At 33.2% G+C, this 17,169-nt stretch overlaps 1 protein-coding gene across 1 annotated transcript in view; it reads left to right on the top strand.

Moving 5' to 3' along the window:
* PDGFC (platelet derived growth factor C) overlaps window positions 1-17,169 on the top strand; it is a 252,820-nt gene that overhangs the window by 127,870 nt on the left and 107,781 nt on the right. Inside the window, 3 exon segments of the mRNA XM_037830890.1 lie at window positions 14,945-14,971; window positions 14,974-15,050; window positions 15,052-15,140. Coding sequence (XP_037686818.1) covers window positions 14,945-14,971; window positions 14,974-15,050; window positions 15,052-15,140 — 193 coding nt within the window.

Genomic DNA, 17,169 nt, shown 5'->3' with positions numbered 1-17,169 from the left:
AATCCAAGGAAGATTAAAATGTACTCACTGAACACTGTTTTTGCCATAAATTTACTGTACCATATGCACTAAAGGACTGAGGATGGCACCTATTTGTTATACAATTGTCAAGAAAAAATGTGTTTTAGTTAATATTATTGAATGAAATATTAAATTACATATATACACTTAAATATATGATAATGCTGGCTTTTCAGAAGTTCTTTAATCTCCTTTATGAAAAAGTAAATCTGGTGAACTATTTTAATTCATGTTATAACTGTTTGAGAACAGAAAAATAATGACATGTACAATCTTTGTATTTATTACTTTCCAGTCTGACCAATTGGGCTTTTTTGCTGCTAAAAAAAAAATGAATTGAAGAAAATTTATGTTAAGCACATTCTGGAAATGCAACACTATCAACTTAGTAAAAAAAACAAAAACTGGAATCAAATTAAATATATTTTATGCTATTTGAAACCCACCTACATGGCTCAGGAGAACGACTTGTTTATTTAAAAATACAGGCACTTGAGAGGTCACTCTGGTGGGCTTTCTTATGCACTATACAGAGAATCCTTTTTAGGTTTTAATGCATTGGGATAGCTAGAAGTAAACACCTGAAACTATCAAACTGCAACCCAGTAGCCTTGACTCTTGAAGACGATCCATAAAGCTTTCACAATCACACAGTCACTTTTCATCAGAGTCTCAAAACTTTCTCAATGTAGCTTACAAGGGGTGACAGTGTGATTGTGAAAGCCTTGTGGATCGCACTCCCTTTATCCAGTGTATGGATGGATGTGTAGAAAAAAGGGGACAAAAACTAAATGAAAAATAAGGTGGGTTGAGGGGGGATGATTTGCTTGTTCTTTTTTACTTTCATTTTTTAATTCTTATTTTTACTTTTTCTGGTACAAGGAAAATGTTCAAAAAAATAGTTTGGGGTGATGAATGCACAACTACTTGATGGTACTGTGAACAGTTGATTGTATATATGTGAATATATCTCAATAAAATTGAATTTAAAAAAAATAGGCACTCCTGCTACCACTCACCATAAAAACATTATTTACAATTGCCATGAAAGGGAGCAACTTTGTCAACAACAGATTCCTACAGTTTGGAGCATCTTCCCTGGTGGGGCTTTCATTTGTTATTACTTTAATATTTCTCAGCCTGCGATGTCTTAATCCATTTAGAAGTTTTCCCTTTGGTGGAGTGGTGATGGTTAGGTCTACTCCACAGTATAGCTGCAAGGTAGTTCCTGAGAAAGCCTAACAGTGTAGGTGCTCTGAAAGCAGTAACTGTTCCTGTTATTCTCACCTGAAAACTATCAGAGTAATTAAATTATTCTCGATGAAATATAGGAGTGCAATTGATATATCTTCTATATTATTTTGTACATAAATTTCTTGATAACAAAATCTTTCCCCAAAAGATGATGATATACTTTATTTTGTTTTCTTTTAGTGAATGTAGACAATTTTTAGATTCTTCTAAACGACATCCTGGAGATGTATTTTTCCAGACAGTACATTAAATACTTTTACACAGTTGCATTGGCAGTGTGTAGAATGTTGTCATTTTTATATAAAAAAATGTTGCACTAACACTAAATAAAGGTTTATTTTTCAACTTGCTCCAAAACTCAAGTTAATCTTTTTTAATACATTTTTAAAAAGTTCCTGATTCCTTAGTTGGTTACTCTTTTCACACTGATGTTGTTTTACCAAAATGGCACTGTTAGCTGATCCTGGAGTGAAAAACTTATTTATTTTGCTTTATAATGGAAAAGTTATTTTTGGAGAAAGTGTTCTTAACCTTGTTTTCATAGATTAAAGGGTTCAAAGATGGCTTCTGGGGGTTGGGTGAATACTCTGAAATTGTATGCTATTGTGTGGAAACTGTGAGAATATGTACTTAGATATATAATTCTCTGGTGAAAGCATCCATACTTTTCATCGGATTCTCAAAACTTTCTCAAGCCATTGGTTTGAAAGGATCAAGAAAATAGCTTTTATTTTTAAATACTTGGTTCAGAAGTTTAACATGGTAGAGGAATTTTGAAGCTTAGTTTCATAATTGGAGCCATTATAAAGGAACAGAGGATTATAGACATTATTTAGAAAATCATGTCAAGGTTTGCTGTTGTCTCAAAAACTTCCCAGTTATTATATTCTTCTGTCTGGGTCATCTTACTGACATGCTCTTTAGCATAATGGTACTACTGTACTCTAACACCAGAGTACTTACAGACAGTTTTAAGCACTACTTTTTGTACTTCACATCTGGCACAGAAACATTAAAGCATAAAGTTATCTAAAACAAGTTTTGAACTGTGAACTGTGAAAGTTTTGAACTGTGGTAAGGAAGAGAATTGCAAAAAGAAGATATTCAAATGTGTCATTGTTTAGGATGTGTGTGTATCCCAAGTTTGGTCAAGAGAATGAGGATATTATGTTTAAAACAAACACTTAACATTTTTTAAATTCAATTTTATTGTGATATATTCACATATCATACAATCATCCAAAATGTAATCAGTTGTTCACAGTACCATCATATAGTTGTGCATTCATAACCCCAATATAGTTTTTGAACATTTTCCTTTTACCAGAAAAAGTAAAAATAAGAATAAAAAATAAAAGTAAAGAACACCCAAAACACCTCCCCACTCTATTTTTTCATTTAGCTTTTGTCCCCATTTTTCTGCTCATCCATCCATACACTGGATCAAGGGACTGTGATCCATAAGGCTTTCACAATCACACAGTCACTTCTTGTAAGCTACATTCCTATACAATCGTCTTCAAGAGTCAAAGCTACTGGGTTGCAGTTTGATAGTTTCTAGCTATTTCAATGCATTAAAACATAAAAAGGGTTACTTATATAATGCACAAGAATGCCCACCAGAGTGACTCTCCACTCCATTTGGAATCTCTCAGCCACTGAAACTTTATTTCATTTCATTTTACATCCCCCTTTTGGTCAAGAAGATGTTCTCAATCCCACGGTGCCAGGTCCAGATTCATCCCCAGGAGTCATATCCCACATTCCCAGGGAGATTTACACCCCTGGGAGTCAGATCCCACGTAGAGGGGAGGGCAGTGAGTTCACCCGCTGAGTTGGCTTAGCTAGAGAGAGAGGGCCACATCTGAGCAACAAAGAGGTACTCAGGGGGAGACTCTTAGGCACAATTATAAGCAGGCTTAGCCTCTCCTTTGCAGTGATGTGCTTCATGAAGGCAAGTCCCTTGATAGAGGGCTCGGCACATCAAACTGCCGGTCCTCAGTGCTTGTGAGAACATCAGCAACAATCCAGGTGAGGAAGCTAACACCTCTGCATTTTCCCCCAGCTCCTTAGGGAGGCCCTGCAGATATATTTTTATTCTCTGTCCAAATTACTTTGGGATGTGTCGCTATTTCACACGAACCTATGCAAACCTACCAGGTCTTACTTCCTATTAAAAGTTCCATGTAATTATTGTATTTGAATGAGCTGTGTGAGTTAAATTGTTTAGGAAATATAGATTTTGCACCAACTAAACATCTCTTCTCTTGGTCTCCCGTGGAATTTGAAGTTGTAAAACACAGTCAGTATTGTCCTTTACCCTTTGGCCTGATTTGCCCTAGTCCTAACCACATCTGTTTCATTCATATCTCTCGTTGACATCTGGATTCTTTTCATCTTTTTAAACAGTTGCTATAAGTGCTAATACTGACATTCATATCTGCCAAGCTCTAGCTCTGAGTTTCAGCTGTCACACAGATACCCAAAGTTACGGGGATCAATCAGTTTATACACAAAGGGATCAGCATTTCGGAATCTGGAGGTAGCCATTACAATTCAGGAATAAATGTGACTGCTGTAAGAGCTTACAATCTAGGGACCATAACAATAAGTGTTCCCCTGATATGCTGTGCTTTAAGGTTCAATTCTGAGTTTACACATTGTAGTTAGTCCATACTGGTGACACATTATAGTGTTTGCCTTTGTTTCTGGCGTAATTCACTCAAAATACTGTCTACAGGTTCCATTCATCTCAGTGTGTGTTTCACAGCTTCACTCCTTCTCATAGTAGCTCAATGTTTCCTTGTATGCACACACAACTGTTCACCATTCTGTTTCTCAGTCGATGTACTCTTAGGCTACCTCCACCCATTGCAAATCACATATACTCCCTCCATAAACACCAAACACTTAACTTTTGATTTCAGAAAAGGAAAAACAGCTACTTTCCCTGAAAATGATGCTCTTTAGATGAAATCTTTCAGTTGTTGGAAGTGTTATTGTAGGGATCTCGAAGATCATGATGGATTCCAAACATGAATTGAGTATATCCGAATTCCATAGAAACAGATTTGATGACCTGGCAATTGGTTGTTGGTATCTTTTCTTATAATGTGAGGGATCTTGGTCAATTCTTCTTAAGCCAGTGACCTTCCAAAGGAATCAACCTATGTGTCATCATTTTTTTCTACCAAATTTCCTTTGTTAAATATACTTGCGTGTGAAATTTGGGCTTTTCCATAGACAGTTCAACCAGTCAACCAATATTTGTTGAATGTCTGTTATGTGTGAGGCACTGTTCTATGCTTTGGGGGGTTACAATAGTAAAGAAACTAAACAACAAAACCAAAAGAAAACAAAATTCTAGGTAAAATTACTGATATTTTAGGGTTTGTTAATAAAATTATACATAGACACTACATTGTGAAGCATAATTAATTTTTAATTTTTATTTAGTAAGTTGATTTTTAGTACACTGTTTCCAACATTTCTTTAAACCCTAATCATTATGCACATTTAAAATGATGTCCCTTTTTCTCTAAATTAAGTGGAATTTATTGCATTTTAAAGAATAGCAAATTTTGGAAGACTGTTTACAGTTAGAAGTAGAGTTACAGTCAACCCAAATGTTCAAACAGTGAAAAGGAGCTAGAATCCAGCAAATTGGTAATAATTTGGTAAGAATGTCTCCTCCATTTGTAGTGTTATAAGCCTCTCACAAATAACCCATTGAAAAGCAGTTGAACAGAAAAAGTTATGTAAGTTGTTTGTTGTTGTTTCCATATCCCTTGAGGTAAAGTACTGTAAATGTAACGGATATGACCAAATATATATATACAATGAAAAATTTATACTCAGAGGGCTGGGTTGAGCAAGGATGCTAACAGAAACACATACAATGGTGAATAAATCACACAGATGTCCAGGTTGACAGACTCCCTGGAGTGGTGTGGTGTAGTGTAAAGAGATTAGGATTTACACTCAAAAGATCTGGATTGAAGGTTTAAAGCTGTCATTTGTCATTAGGGTACATATGTCCAAGTTTTCTGGGGCAGTCACGGTTTATGTCTGTTGTCCTGGCAAAATACCATCCCTTTTAACTCTTAACAATGTATTGGTTTGCACAAGATATTGTATGGTGACCCTAGCTATTGTGACAACTGACTATTTTCACAGTAATAAAGTGTACATAATGCATTTAGTTTTAGGGTTGTTGTGATAGCCAGAAAAATTCTATGCGTAAGAAAGTATTACTCGATCTGAAAATCATTCTAAGAACTATCAAGAGATGTACAAATATTAGTGGATTCATTTGGGCATAGTGATAAAGGTGACTATAAAAGGGAGTAGTTTAATTTAATCATGTCATTCTTGATTGAATTCTTATTACTCTTGTTTGATTAGTTGTGTTGTTTATTTTCACAAAGTGTGTTGTGTTCAAATCAAGTCATGGACCATGAGTATAAGGAATATTGAAGCCTAGACTTGGCTTGTGATAAGTTTAAAGGATGGATTCATTTAAATTCTTTATGTTTACTAAACTGGGTAAGAAAAATGGAAATGGAACCATTTGTTTCATAATTTCATCAATTATCAATTCAGTTTTGAATGTTCTTACAGTTTGCATCTTTGTCAGCTCTAAGAGATATGTATGTGTCCTGTTAGCTTTGTAAAATGATAACTTCTTATTTTTATAAGCCATTCTTACCAGTCACAATTTTTGATGCTTTCCCCTATGAATTTGATCTTAAGTGCACAGTTTCTCAAAGAAAAAAGTGTTCATGCTGCTTGATTCCAGAACTCTGTTTTAATTCAGATGACGCATTTAATCCCTGTAAACTGACTGCACCTTAGCATTTTGAATTTCTTATGGGGAGGCTGTTGGAGGACTTAAGCCTTTTTACTCTTACAATGAAATTTTACTAATCTGAAACAAAATAAAACAAAACCAGTTCTTGCTAATAACAAAGGAGTTTCCAACAAATTCAAGGTCCATTTATTAGTAGGAAGAAGAAACTAATTCTCCTTAAATCCAAGAAGCCATTAACTGAACATCAGAAGGATGACAGAAACTTAACAAACAGGAGTCAGATCACTATATGGATCTTTTAAAAATATAGTTTCTGGGACAGGGTGTTTGAGGATAATGATTGTTACTTCATGGGGTTGTTGAAAGTATTATGGATAATGTATATGACAGCATCTGGCCAGTAACCTGGAATGCTGAATAGGCACTCAGTAGATATTATTTAATGAACAAGGGAAGAATGAAGAGTCAAGGGGGTATATCCTACACAATAATGCTCTTTCTTTTGTTTTTTTCTATGCCAGCCAAGACCCTCTCTTTTAAAGATTAGTACAAATGACCATGAATTAAGAAGTTTATTTGATTGACTCATAATTTTTTTTGCAAGATTTATGTGTCTTTTCAATCATTCAAATTTCTTTTTACCTTCAAAATCTGAAATTGAAGATTCTGAACCACCTAGACTAGGATTTGAGGTCACCAAAGACTCAATTTTACTATCTCCATCTACTGGCAGGGAGGAACTATCCCCAAGCATCTGGACTGGCATAGAAAAGAGGAGAAAGATCATTTAAAAGGTAAGCAAAAAAATAAAAAATAAAAAAATAAAAAAAATTATTTACTCTGAATTTTTAAACTTTTCTTATCGTACACTCTCTTGTACTCTTAAATAAGGAAGGTTGGTATGATCGATTTTAAAGAAGAACTTGTTGAGGTGGTATAATACTCTTCTCTGATTCTTCAACATGAACAATATTCAAGAAGTGAACAAGTGAACAATATTCACCAAATTTCTATGTAGTGATTCCAGTGCTGTTTTCACATTCCTAATAATGTATAAGCTGCGATGTCCTACCGAAATTCTCTTTTCTGTATTCCTTGACATGTTAAAAATAATTTCACTTGGCAACTTATTTTAACTGTTATGGTGTAGAGAGAGTAGAATATATTTCTCAATATGTAATTGATTATTTTTGCATTTCTTAGATTTTTTTCTATGCTTATTTTATAAATATTTTTATTAGCCAGAAGTATAGAAAATTCCTTGTCAATTGATGAGTAAAAGTATTAGTACATATTTATATCAGATTTTTTTTTTTCTTTTTACTTTGGTTTTTTGCTTCTCCAACAGAAATCACTTATCTTCAGAAATTGTAGAGTCTCACTTTCATCAAGAAAACAAGCCGACACTGATTAAATTTTGTAGTAGTATAACTGCTATAAAATAAATATTTTGATGCCTTGGGGGGTGGTGCAGTAATGGATCTCTATAAAATTAAATCAGGTATTTTAAATTATCAAGTATAGTTGTTCTTAAGGTTTATGTTACACATATCTTTCTTTAAAAAGCCCTATCTCATTTGTCATGATAATATTATTACAATAGCTGCAATTAAATTTTAAGTATAATTTGTACTGTTCTTCCACTCCTCACACTTCTCCCACCCCCCACATTTGTCCACATCTTTCTTCCGTTTCTTTAGACAACATTCTGTTTCTTTCAGAAGTGGAATGGATGGATAGATTTATAGGGAACTTGGGTGGAGAGTTTTCAATGTCAAAATTACATTACATGGGCAAGAATTTCAAGGAAATACTCTGTTCAGACAGGTTTGTTCACATGCTGGGAGGTAATATGTACTGCTGGTCCATTTGCTGGCTGCTGGATTATACTCATATAAACAGTACGGATGCCATAAAGAGAAATTCTTAGATCTTCTTGTGGCATCGGAGAATGTCCAGTCTGACAGACAGTTTTAAGTCTTCACTGAGATCTGAAGACTTAAGAATTGGATGTTTTTGAATGGTGTTGAAGGGGTCAGTGATAATGTGGTGTTCAAGGCTAATCTTACATCACAAATGAAACTTTGCATGAACTTTATAAAGTAAAATTCAGTCCCTATTTTAAATCAAAGCATCTTTTGAACCTCTGTTCTCTCATCTTGTTCAACTCTTACCAATTCCCTTGCATCTTGTTCTTTGGTTTAATTTTAAAGCTATTGTCCTAAAGCTATCTATCGCTGAAGAATCCTGCTAATGGATATATTAAAACCAGTTCTAGAATAAAATATACTTAAAATCTTCATGGTTATGCTCATTCAATATTTTATTATAGACCAACTAGGTGATAAAAGATTGTAAACTGAGGTGAAAATAACTTGGCACACTCGGGTGATCTTATCTTGTCTATAATGGCTCTCATGATCAATAATGAAAATACATTGCTTTGAAAAATAAAGTTTAAGCAGCCTATTTTCCCTCCAAACGTATGTGAGTTTCATTATGAACTTATGTTTTTTATTTATTTTAAAAACCTCATGTCTATGTTGTATTTATAATTCTACAAAACTTTTAAGATAGATAAGAGGTGCGACAGGGAGATGTGGGCTGGGGAGGCAGCCTAGCTGCCTTGATTCCAGCAAGGCAGAATGGTTAGGAAATTCGTGAGCATGGGTTGCTCTAAGCCTAGCCCACGAAGGGTATCATTTCCCAGTATAATCGCTCTTCATTTATGCCTGATAATCATTATGTGGAATTACTGCCAAAACCAAAGATCTTGCTAAAATACATTATAAATCTCAAGCATTTCTTACAGAAATGCAAACAACTTATATCACTTACGGACAAGCACTTAATAATGTTTAAACATAAGATGGGAGGGCATGATTTGTATAGTAGTGTATAAAGGTGATTCAAATTATTTTGACTCTCATTAGTTAATTCTCATAAGAAATTCACAGGTTCATTATGTATATATTTTAAGCATTCACCTTGGAATATAAAATGCTAAATATTAACAGGAAGCAATAAAGTCTCATTTTCAGCGTTAGTGATCACTGAATATATTAAGACTGAAATAGATATATGTCTATTTTATTGTTATCTTAGGATTCATTTATTTTGCTTAAGTCAGAGCTTTCACCTAAAAGAATGTTAAATATTTTAAATATTTGTTAAAAGCAAAAACGATGGCCTTTTTGCATTTATTTTTGTGAAAGAGTGAGCTGTACTGATGAGCTTTCATTGGATAGATTTTAACATCTTGCCATAAAAATGTCAGCACTTTATTTAGATATTATATGCTCAGTTACAAAGAAGTAAGTAGTTTATTTTCTGTATTTGAAATCCTGATAAACTCTAAATCTGAATGTTGTGAATTATTTCTGTCCAATGCAAATTGAAATTGACAGATGTTCTCTTTTGAAGATATTTTCTCATAAGTAAACTTGTTTGTTGTTTAAAGGATATAGAATATGAATTTTTGCTTAATCACATTAGCCAGTTTTTGTCAGAGCAATATTATTTGATGTAAGTGCATTTTGCTGCTTAAAATATTTCAGAACTTGTAATATAATACGTAAACTTTCTACACTGACTAATAAGAGAGTTGATTAAATATTGAAAAAAAGAATTAATAGTGAATCTTTAAAGTGAATATTTCTTTTGTATTGTGAATCGCTTTTAAATTACCTTTGGTATTCTGGCTTGGGCCTTTTTTATGGTGTCTAGTGTAATGCACAATTTACCATAGAATAAAAAATTATAGTATTGCCTGAACATGTTTCACTATATAGACCTTGGATTCACTCTGGTTGGTCTGTATTAGGGCAATCCTTGGGGCAAGGGAAATGGGCTGACTTTCCGGTCACACTTCTGGATGGGGTCAGTAAAACCACTGCTTCACAGTGGTGTCAGGGGATGCTGGGAATATGCTCACTGTATTAACTTTAGCTCACTGTGTATTTACTATGCACTTGCTGAACACAGGCCCCCTTATATTGCTTATATTTAGGGAAGGGGCTAAAGGCTGAATTCTTGTGCTTCTCACTAGATTCAAGAGAATTTCAAACCGTTTACTTAAAGGAAGTATCAGGTCAAGGAAATGAGTTGTCACTTTTTCTTCCTCTTTAATCTGCCTATAAAAGGGAATAATAAATTTGAAAGCACTGCCTAAAAATTATTGCTTCCTTCTTAATTAATTTCATTTTTATAAAATTTGAATCCTCATACATATTGCTAATTTTGCATTATTTCTCACATAATGGTCTCCTATTTACTGACATCATAAAAACTTAATTCCTGCAAATATATTTTCTGTCTCATTCTATTTAAATTAGAGGGAATATGATGGGCAGTGTATCTCTTTCACTTATATACTGATTGTTAATTATCAAAGTGGTTATTTTATATAGATATCATTTTATATATGCACTTTAAAACAACCTGTGATTGTCTCCTGTTTATGGGGAGAAACTTGCCAAAAATAACAAGTGCTTACCAGCAATAGATTCATATTTCAAATAATGCGTAAGATTGTTTTCTGCTGTGTTCTGAGCTATCAAGTTTTTCATAGCATCAGTATGCATAAGGTACTGCCATGTGCCAGACACAAGAGCTAGATACCGATTATGGACTTCAATAAAAATAGTTTTGCCTTCCAGGAATTCCTAGTGCATAGAAAAGAAAGATTATCCAGTATATTACGATTAAAATGAGTAATCCTAAAGGAATGACAGCAGGGAATCAAGGACGGCTTTCTAAAAAATATAACATCTGAACTGGGTTTTGAAAGTTGAATATTAGTTTACTGGCATACCTAGCCTAGGATGACAGAAAATTATGGTCCTAGATGTTGTCACATTAAAAAGATAGGGCTTTGTTTTGTTCTGATGTCCAGTCCTCCTAGCACAGTGCCTGAAACATTATAGGTTCTCAATTGTTGAATACTGGTGGTGTTTTAGGAATGAAATGATTAGCAGATATCTTGTAGTATAAGTTCAAGAACTTCATCTGGGCATGTCTTGCATAATTATATTTATTTTTGTGGTTTACTTAATATAGCAATAAACTCTTCTATTTTTCCTTAGGAAACATTTATTCTTAGAATTCGGTTTGTGGTATATATTTAGAAAGATGACTTAGAAAACAACAGAACTATAAGTATAGATCCTTAAATTGGTAGAACTTAATGTTTGTTGGTACATGTCTTTTCTCTTTGATTACAGGCCTTATTTGGAATTTGCATAAGACTTTGACAGTCATCTGCAAATCATATGTATTTGGTGGCAAACCCCACTGCATTTGGTGTTGAATGTTTGGGGGAACAGCAATTTAGCTTAAAAGAAAATTTACAATTCTTCTACCACAAATAAGCCCTAGATTTTCAGTCTTTAAATTATATTTAATTATGGTTTTATGAAGTTGCCAATTATAAAGGAAACAAAGATGTAAACACAATTTAAGTATATACATTTTAGCCATGAGCTTTTTTTGACAGAATATATAAAAATAGAATTCAAATCTTTTAGTAGTCATGTAGTTTTCTAGACTGTATATTAAAGAGTAAATACTGCTGTATTGGTAAAGAATGCCTTGGGTATAATGCATTTGTTTTGAGACAAAATGGGACAAATGTTAAACTTTAATAAATCTGATGGAAAAAATTAATTCATTAAAAAACATTAGTTGCCAAAATTAAAAGGACTCTTGCTATAAACTACTGTTATAAACACCTCTGAAATATGTAGATTGTTGGAAGAAAATGTAGAGGAGGGAGGTATCTCATTTTTAAAAGAAGTCATTGAAAACATACAGTTTATGAATTTATTTTTAATAGTTACGTACCATTTTCTTAATAACATTGTCAGTATAGGGAATAAGTAGACTAGCTTGATAGATTCTTCCGTGTTTGTAGGAGATTATACTGGTGGTAAATTATTTGCATAGAAGAGGTTGATTATTTCCTATATGCTAACATAACCAACAGCAGTATCAAACATTAGCATCCAGAAAGATGGGAAAGCACTTCTTTACAGGTTGGTCACTGTTAAGGAATAGTTTAGGCACTGAGAAGAGTGGCATTAGATTATTTAATCTATTTAAAAATCTTAATGGTACTTAAAGCATATTTACTAATATGATGGTATTCCCAATAAATTGCACTGTGATATTAAGAGGAAATTATATTGGTCTTTACCTTGTCTTTCTAATTGTTAGACAATATAAATGAATACTTACCAGATTGATTGTTGTAGTAGCAAAGTTTAGAGAATGAAAAAGCTGCTTCATAAATACAACTTGTTAAAATTATTTTGGTAGTTAAGGATAAAACAGGTTGTTCTTTAGCCTTAATAATTTTCTAACTATATGTATAAAGTCTCTTTTAAATTCCAGAAGTTTCTGAGAGCAATGCTCTTAATGATATTTTATCAGTGTGGAATAATGTTAATATATTTTGACTAACATAAATACTACATAGAAAGTTGCTATAATTACTGTAATGCTGCTCAAGAGTGGGAGCAAAAATAAAATAAAATATTTGTGATCCAGTAACTTTGTGTACCATAGAAGATGTATTAGCTTTGTAATATTGTGTACCAAATTACTAAAAAACTTAGCAGCTTAAAACAACACCCGTTTATTAACTCACAGTTCTTTAGGACACAAGTCTAGGCTGGGTTCTCCAGTGTCTTCAAATTCAAGGGGTCAGCCAGGCTGCTGCATTCCTTTCTGGAGACTGTTGGGAAGAACATGTTTCCAAGCTCATTCGGTTTCCTTAAGGTTTTAGGGCAGAGATCCCCTTTTCCTTGCTGGTTTCTCACATTCCTTGGCACATGACTACCACCATCTTTGAAATCAGCAAGGAAGAATCTCCCTTGAATCTGTCTGCCAGAAGATCCCAGTTCCTTTTAAGGGCACACCTGATTAGGTTAGGCTCACCGCAGTATCTACCTTTTGGTTAACTCAAAATCAACTGATTGGTAACATAATCATGGGCTTGATATCCCATCTCTTTCACAGGGGAGTCTACAAAGGCAAGGGTCATTATAATTCTGCCTACCACAGAGGGGGGGCGAGATCACTGGTGTGAAATCAATGAGAAAACACAGAGTTTAAGATTTTGAGTGGGGAAAATAGAAGGATTAGGAGATTGGTGGTTATGGTGATGGAGGAAAAGAAGTGGGAGAAGAAGAAAAGTCAGAAATTATAATAGAAAGAAAGAGAAGAGAGAAGTATATAATGTCATCTTATTTAATAGGCCTTTAGTAAATCTGTTTTGCAACGGTTTAATGGCACATAACCAAATAGAGCAAAGAGCACTAGATTTGTCTTATTTTTGGAAGGGAACTATCCATTTGGATGTTGAGGCAGGGTAGCAAATGAATAAATAATGGTGCATATAAGTTTGATATTCTTATCTCTATAATCTTACTGCAGATACAAAGTTCAGTGAGACATTGCTGTAATTTAAGTCTGTTGTCCTGATATACTAAGGTTATAAAAGTTGCACAAAAATATCTGTATTGAGTATTATGTCATGTGCATTGATTAATTTGTAAGGTCCAGTTTAGGATTTTTTTAATTTGTAAAATTATATTAGAAGCTGACTAAAACAGTAGTTTAAAAGTTTTTCTCTTACTACAGTTTAGTGTACTCAAATGGATTTTCATGGCTTGAAAGACCATAACTGCCTTAATTTTACGTTTTTAAGTGAATTAATGGTACCACTCATTTTACAAAAAATCATGGGTTTCCTCTTAATACTAACTCTTCAGTGGATGGGTATAAGAATACTTTCTTCTAATATTAATTTACCCTCTCACTCCTCTCTCTCCCCTAACACACTAATAAAAAGAGAGAGATTCTTAACAATATATTTTAGCATTTCCCAAATGTAAAATGATTTCATGCCCACTCAACTTGGAAATTATTTTATGTTATATTTTCCTCTTAGAAATTCTAGATTCATATTAGTAAATTAAAGGCACTGAGCAGTTGTACAACATTTCTTATATTTTAGTATCTTTGCACAGTGCTACTAGTTCCCTTACAACAAGAAATTGTCTTGTTTTTCTTTTCACAGTCATTTAAAGTTTGAGGTCATCTAGTAGTCCAGTTAAGAAAACTTTGGCCTTGTATTGGATGTCTTTTTTTCAGACATTACGGGCCCAAGTAATAAGCTGCTGTTAATGTCATTTTCTCAGCTTGGTTTTTAAATCATTGCTTATAAAAAAAGAGGTAAAAAAAACTCTATAAATGTGGTCTGGTATGCTGACTAACATTTAAAAGATCATTGAAAAAAGCTGATAACTTTGCTTATATCCCTGCACTTTGCTATCTCTTGTAGTGACATATTTTTCCCCTCAACTATCACAAACCCCTTATATTTTGAAATATATGGAATTAATGCACATCCTTAAATAATTAATTGGCTGAAGCACCACAGTTCTTATTTTGAAATCAAAGGACTTTAATCATCTTTGTACTTTTAGAAAGAGAGTTATTTCCAGCTGTTTATTGTAATATGAATCATATTAGATCACTCTTGTAGGTTAGGGCTTAACTTTATTGTGACTTTAGGAACCTATAAGAGTTGTTAGTTGACATTTGAGAAATTTGCTTTGAAAAGAATAGTTTGTTTTCTTCTTTCAAGTACAAATAAATAAAGATTTTTATTCAATAATGTTAAAATATTTTTTTTTCTGGATAAATTCTGAAAAGAGTGGTACTTTTTTATGTTGCATAAAGCATACCCAACACTTTTTTAGGGTAAAAATGTGAAAGATAGAATGCAGTTTTTTTGAAACATAATTTTTGAAATGTCTGTTCTAAATGTATGTCTGTATATATATTTTGCTTTAGGAGTACAAGACCCCCAGCATGAGAGAATTATACTGTGTCTACTAATGGCAGTATTCACAGCCCGAGGTTCCCTCATACTTATCCAAGAAATATGGTGTTGGTCTGGGAAATTAGTAGCAGTAGAGGAGAATGTATGGATACAGCTTACATTTGATGAAAGATTTGGGCTTGAAGACCCAGAAGATGACATATGCAAGTAAGTTATGCTGGAAATTCTGAATATGATTTTAAAAAACAAAACAAATGCTGTACTCTTTCATGTTCCTCTCATTTTGATGATGTGAGTTTAAATGGCATCTTTGTTCTGTTATGCTTTTCTGATGATCTAAGTCATTTACAAACCTTAGTAAAGTCTGTCTTTCATTTTAAAACCTCATTTAAAATCAGAGGACACATACAGTAAATATATAGTCATTATTTTCTGCCTATTTTAAAAATAAGATGAGGTAAAGCTATTAATATGAGGTAAAACCATTTAAAATAAGGAATAGAATTTAAACAATAAAAGCCAAATAAAAGAATCAGTTTGTGCTAGAAACTTAGGTTATGATTAATGCTAACAATTTTATATTTGAGTTTCTTGATAGCCAAGCCCATAAAATAACAATAGTTGTTAAAAAAAATGTATGCATGGATACATGTTATGTAGATACACACATATGAATATATTTTACACACAAAAGACTAAGAAGTTTGAATATTTATCACAAAGAAGAAATACGGTTCTGAAGTCAAAATTAGAAATTTAGGCTAACATTATGACTTGCCAGGTAGCATTCATCATAATTCTTCTAAAAGCATTCATGAACCAAAGTCAGCTGGAGTATTTCACCCACGCAAAAGACCACCTACTGTATGTCATACAAATATTACTCTTTAAATCCCATGTGAATGCACTTGTCAAGGTTGGGTGTCTTCTTGAACATTTTCACTTCAGTGGCATTTGTATATCATGAAACTATTTTACTTGAGCTTCTTTGCAGAGTTCTTTATTTTCTCTTTGATATACAAGTTAAAAGGGAAGTTTCATTTATGGAATATTGTAGATAAATATTTCAGTTCAGGTAAAATAAATGCTTTACTTGCTGTCATCACAATTTGTATCTTTAACATTTACATAGTTACATTTTTGTCACATTTCTCTTTCTTCTGTGACTGCATTTTATCTGCCCCTCCCCACAATATAATTTTAGACTTTGAAAGCTACAAAGCTGTCCTTTTCTTGAGAGCTTGTCATTCAACCCTTCATTTTGTAGATAAGGAAACTAAGATCAGAGATGTAGAATAGCAGCGCTGTATCTCATTCACATTTTGTGCCCAACCAAATGCTAAAAACCCATTTTTCCTAATACACATATAGTAGTGTTTCACCATGTTATACCGCATCTCTTGTCTCCTTTTCATAAGCAGGCTTCCATAATCTTGTCAAGATTGTGAAGGGTCTGAGATTTTGCTCTTCTTGCAAAGTGCCAAGTTAGCCTGCCACAGTTTTATAAGTGCTGGCAGAAGACAGGAGACTCCTGGATCAGAGACAAAGGACTTGATTACAACCATAGCAGTAGCTAGAGTATTAGCATATTCTAGTGCCATGTGATACCTGCACACTAGGTGGATGTGTGACAGATAGGAAGCATTATATGTGTTTATATATGTGTGTATTTGTGTGTGTTTGTGTGTATGTATAATATGTATGTGTAGCTAAATAATAGAAATGAAATCTATCATGCTTGTGACTCAAGTTAAGAAAATGATATTTTAAATAATTCTGAAGGTCCTCCATGCCCCCACCATGTTCCTCCCTGGTTACACATCCTCTTTTCCTTGCAAACATAATCAAAATCCTAAATTTTGTTATTATTCTCCCGCTTTTCTCTATCTCTCTGCACAATAAATTGCTTTTTTTGCCTGTTTTGAAATATCCATAAGTTGAGTTATACTATGTGTTTTCCTTTGTGACTTGGCATGTATTTTAAAAGAAGGAAAACTAAACCAAATTATATTTTAAGATTCATTCATGTTGATGCAAATAGCTTAGGTCATTTGTTTTCATTGATATGTAGTCTTCCATTGTATATATAGCCAACCTTTTTTTGTTTGAATATTTGGTTTGTTTCCAGTATTCCTTCTGCAAAAGTACAAGAAAAATGTCTTTGAGTATATACCTAAGAATTTTAACACTGTCTTAAGATATTCACATTTTCAACTTTACCTGGTAGAATTACATT

This window comes from Choloepus didactylus, chromosome 3 (assembly GCF_015220235.1).
Source record: "Choloepus didactylus isolate mChoDid1 chromosome 3, mChoDid1.pri, whole genome shotgun sequence".
In the NCBI taxonomy this organism is placed as follows: Eukaryota; Metazoa; Chordata; class Mammalia; order Pilosa; family Megalonychidae; genus Choloepus; species Choloepus didactylus.
The sequence above is the reverse complement of the archived record's forward strand: the minus strand, read 5'-3'. Positions and strand labels throughout refer to the sequence as shown.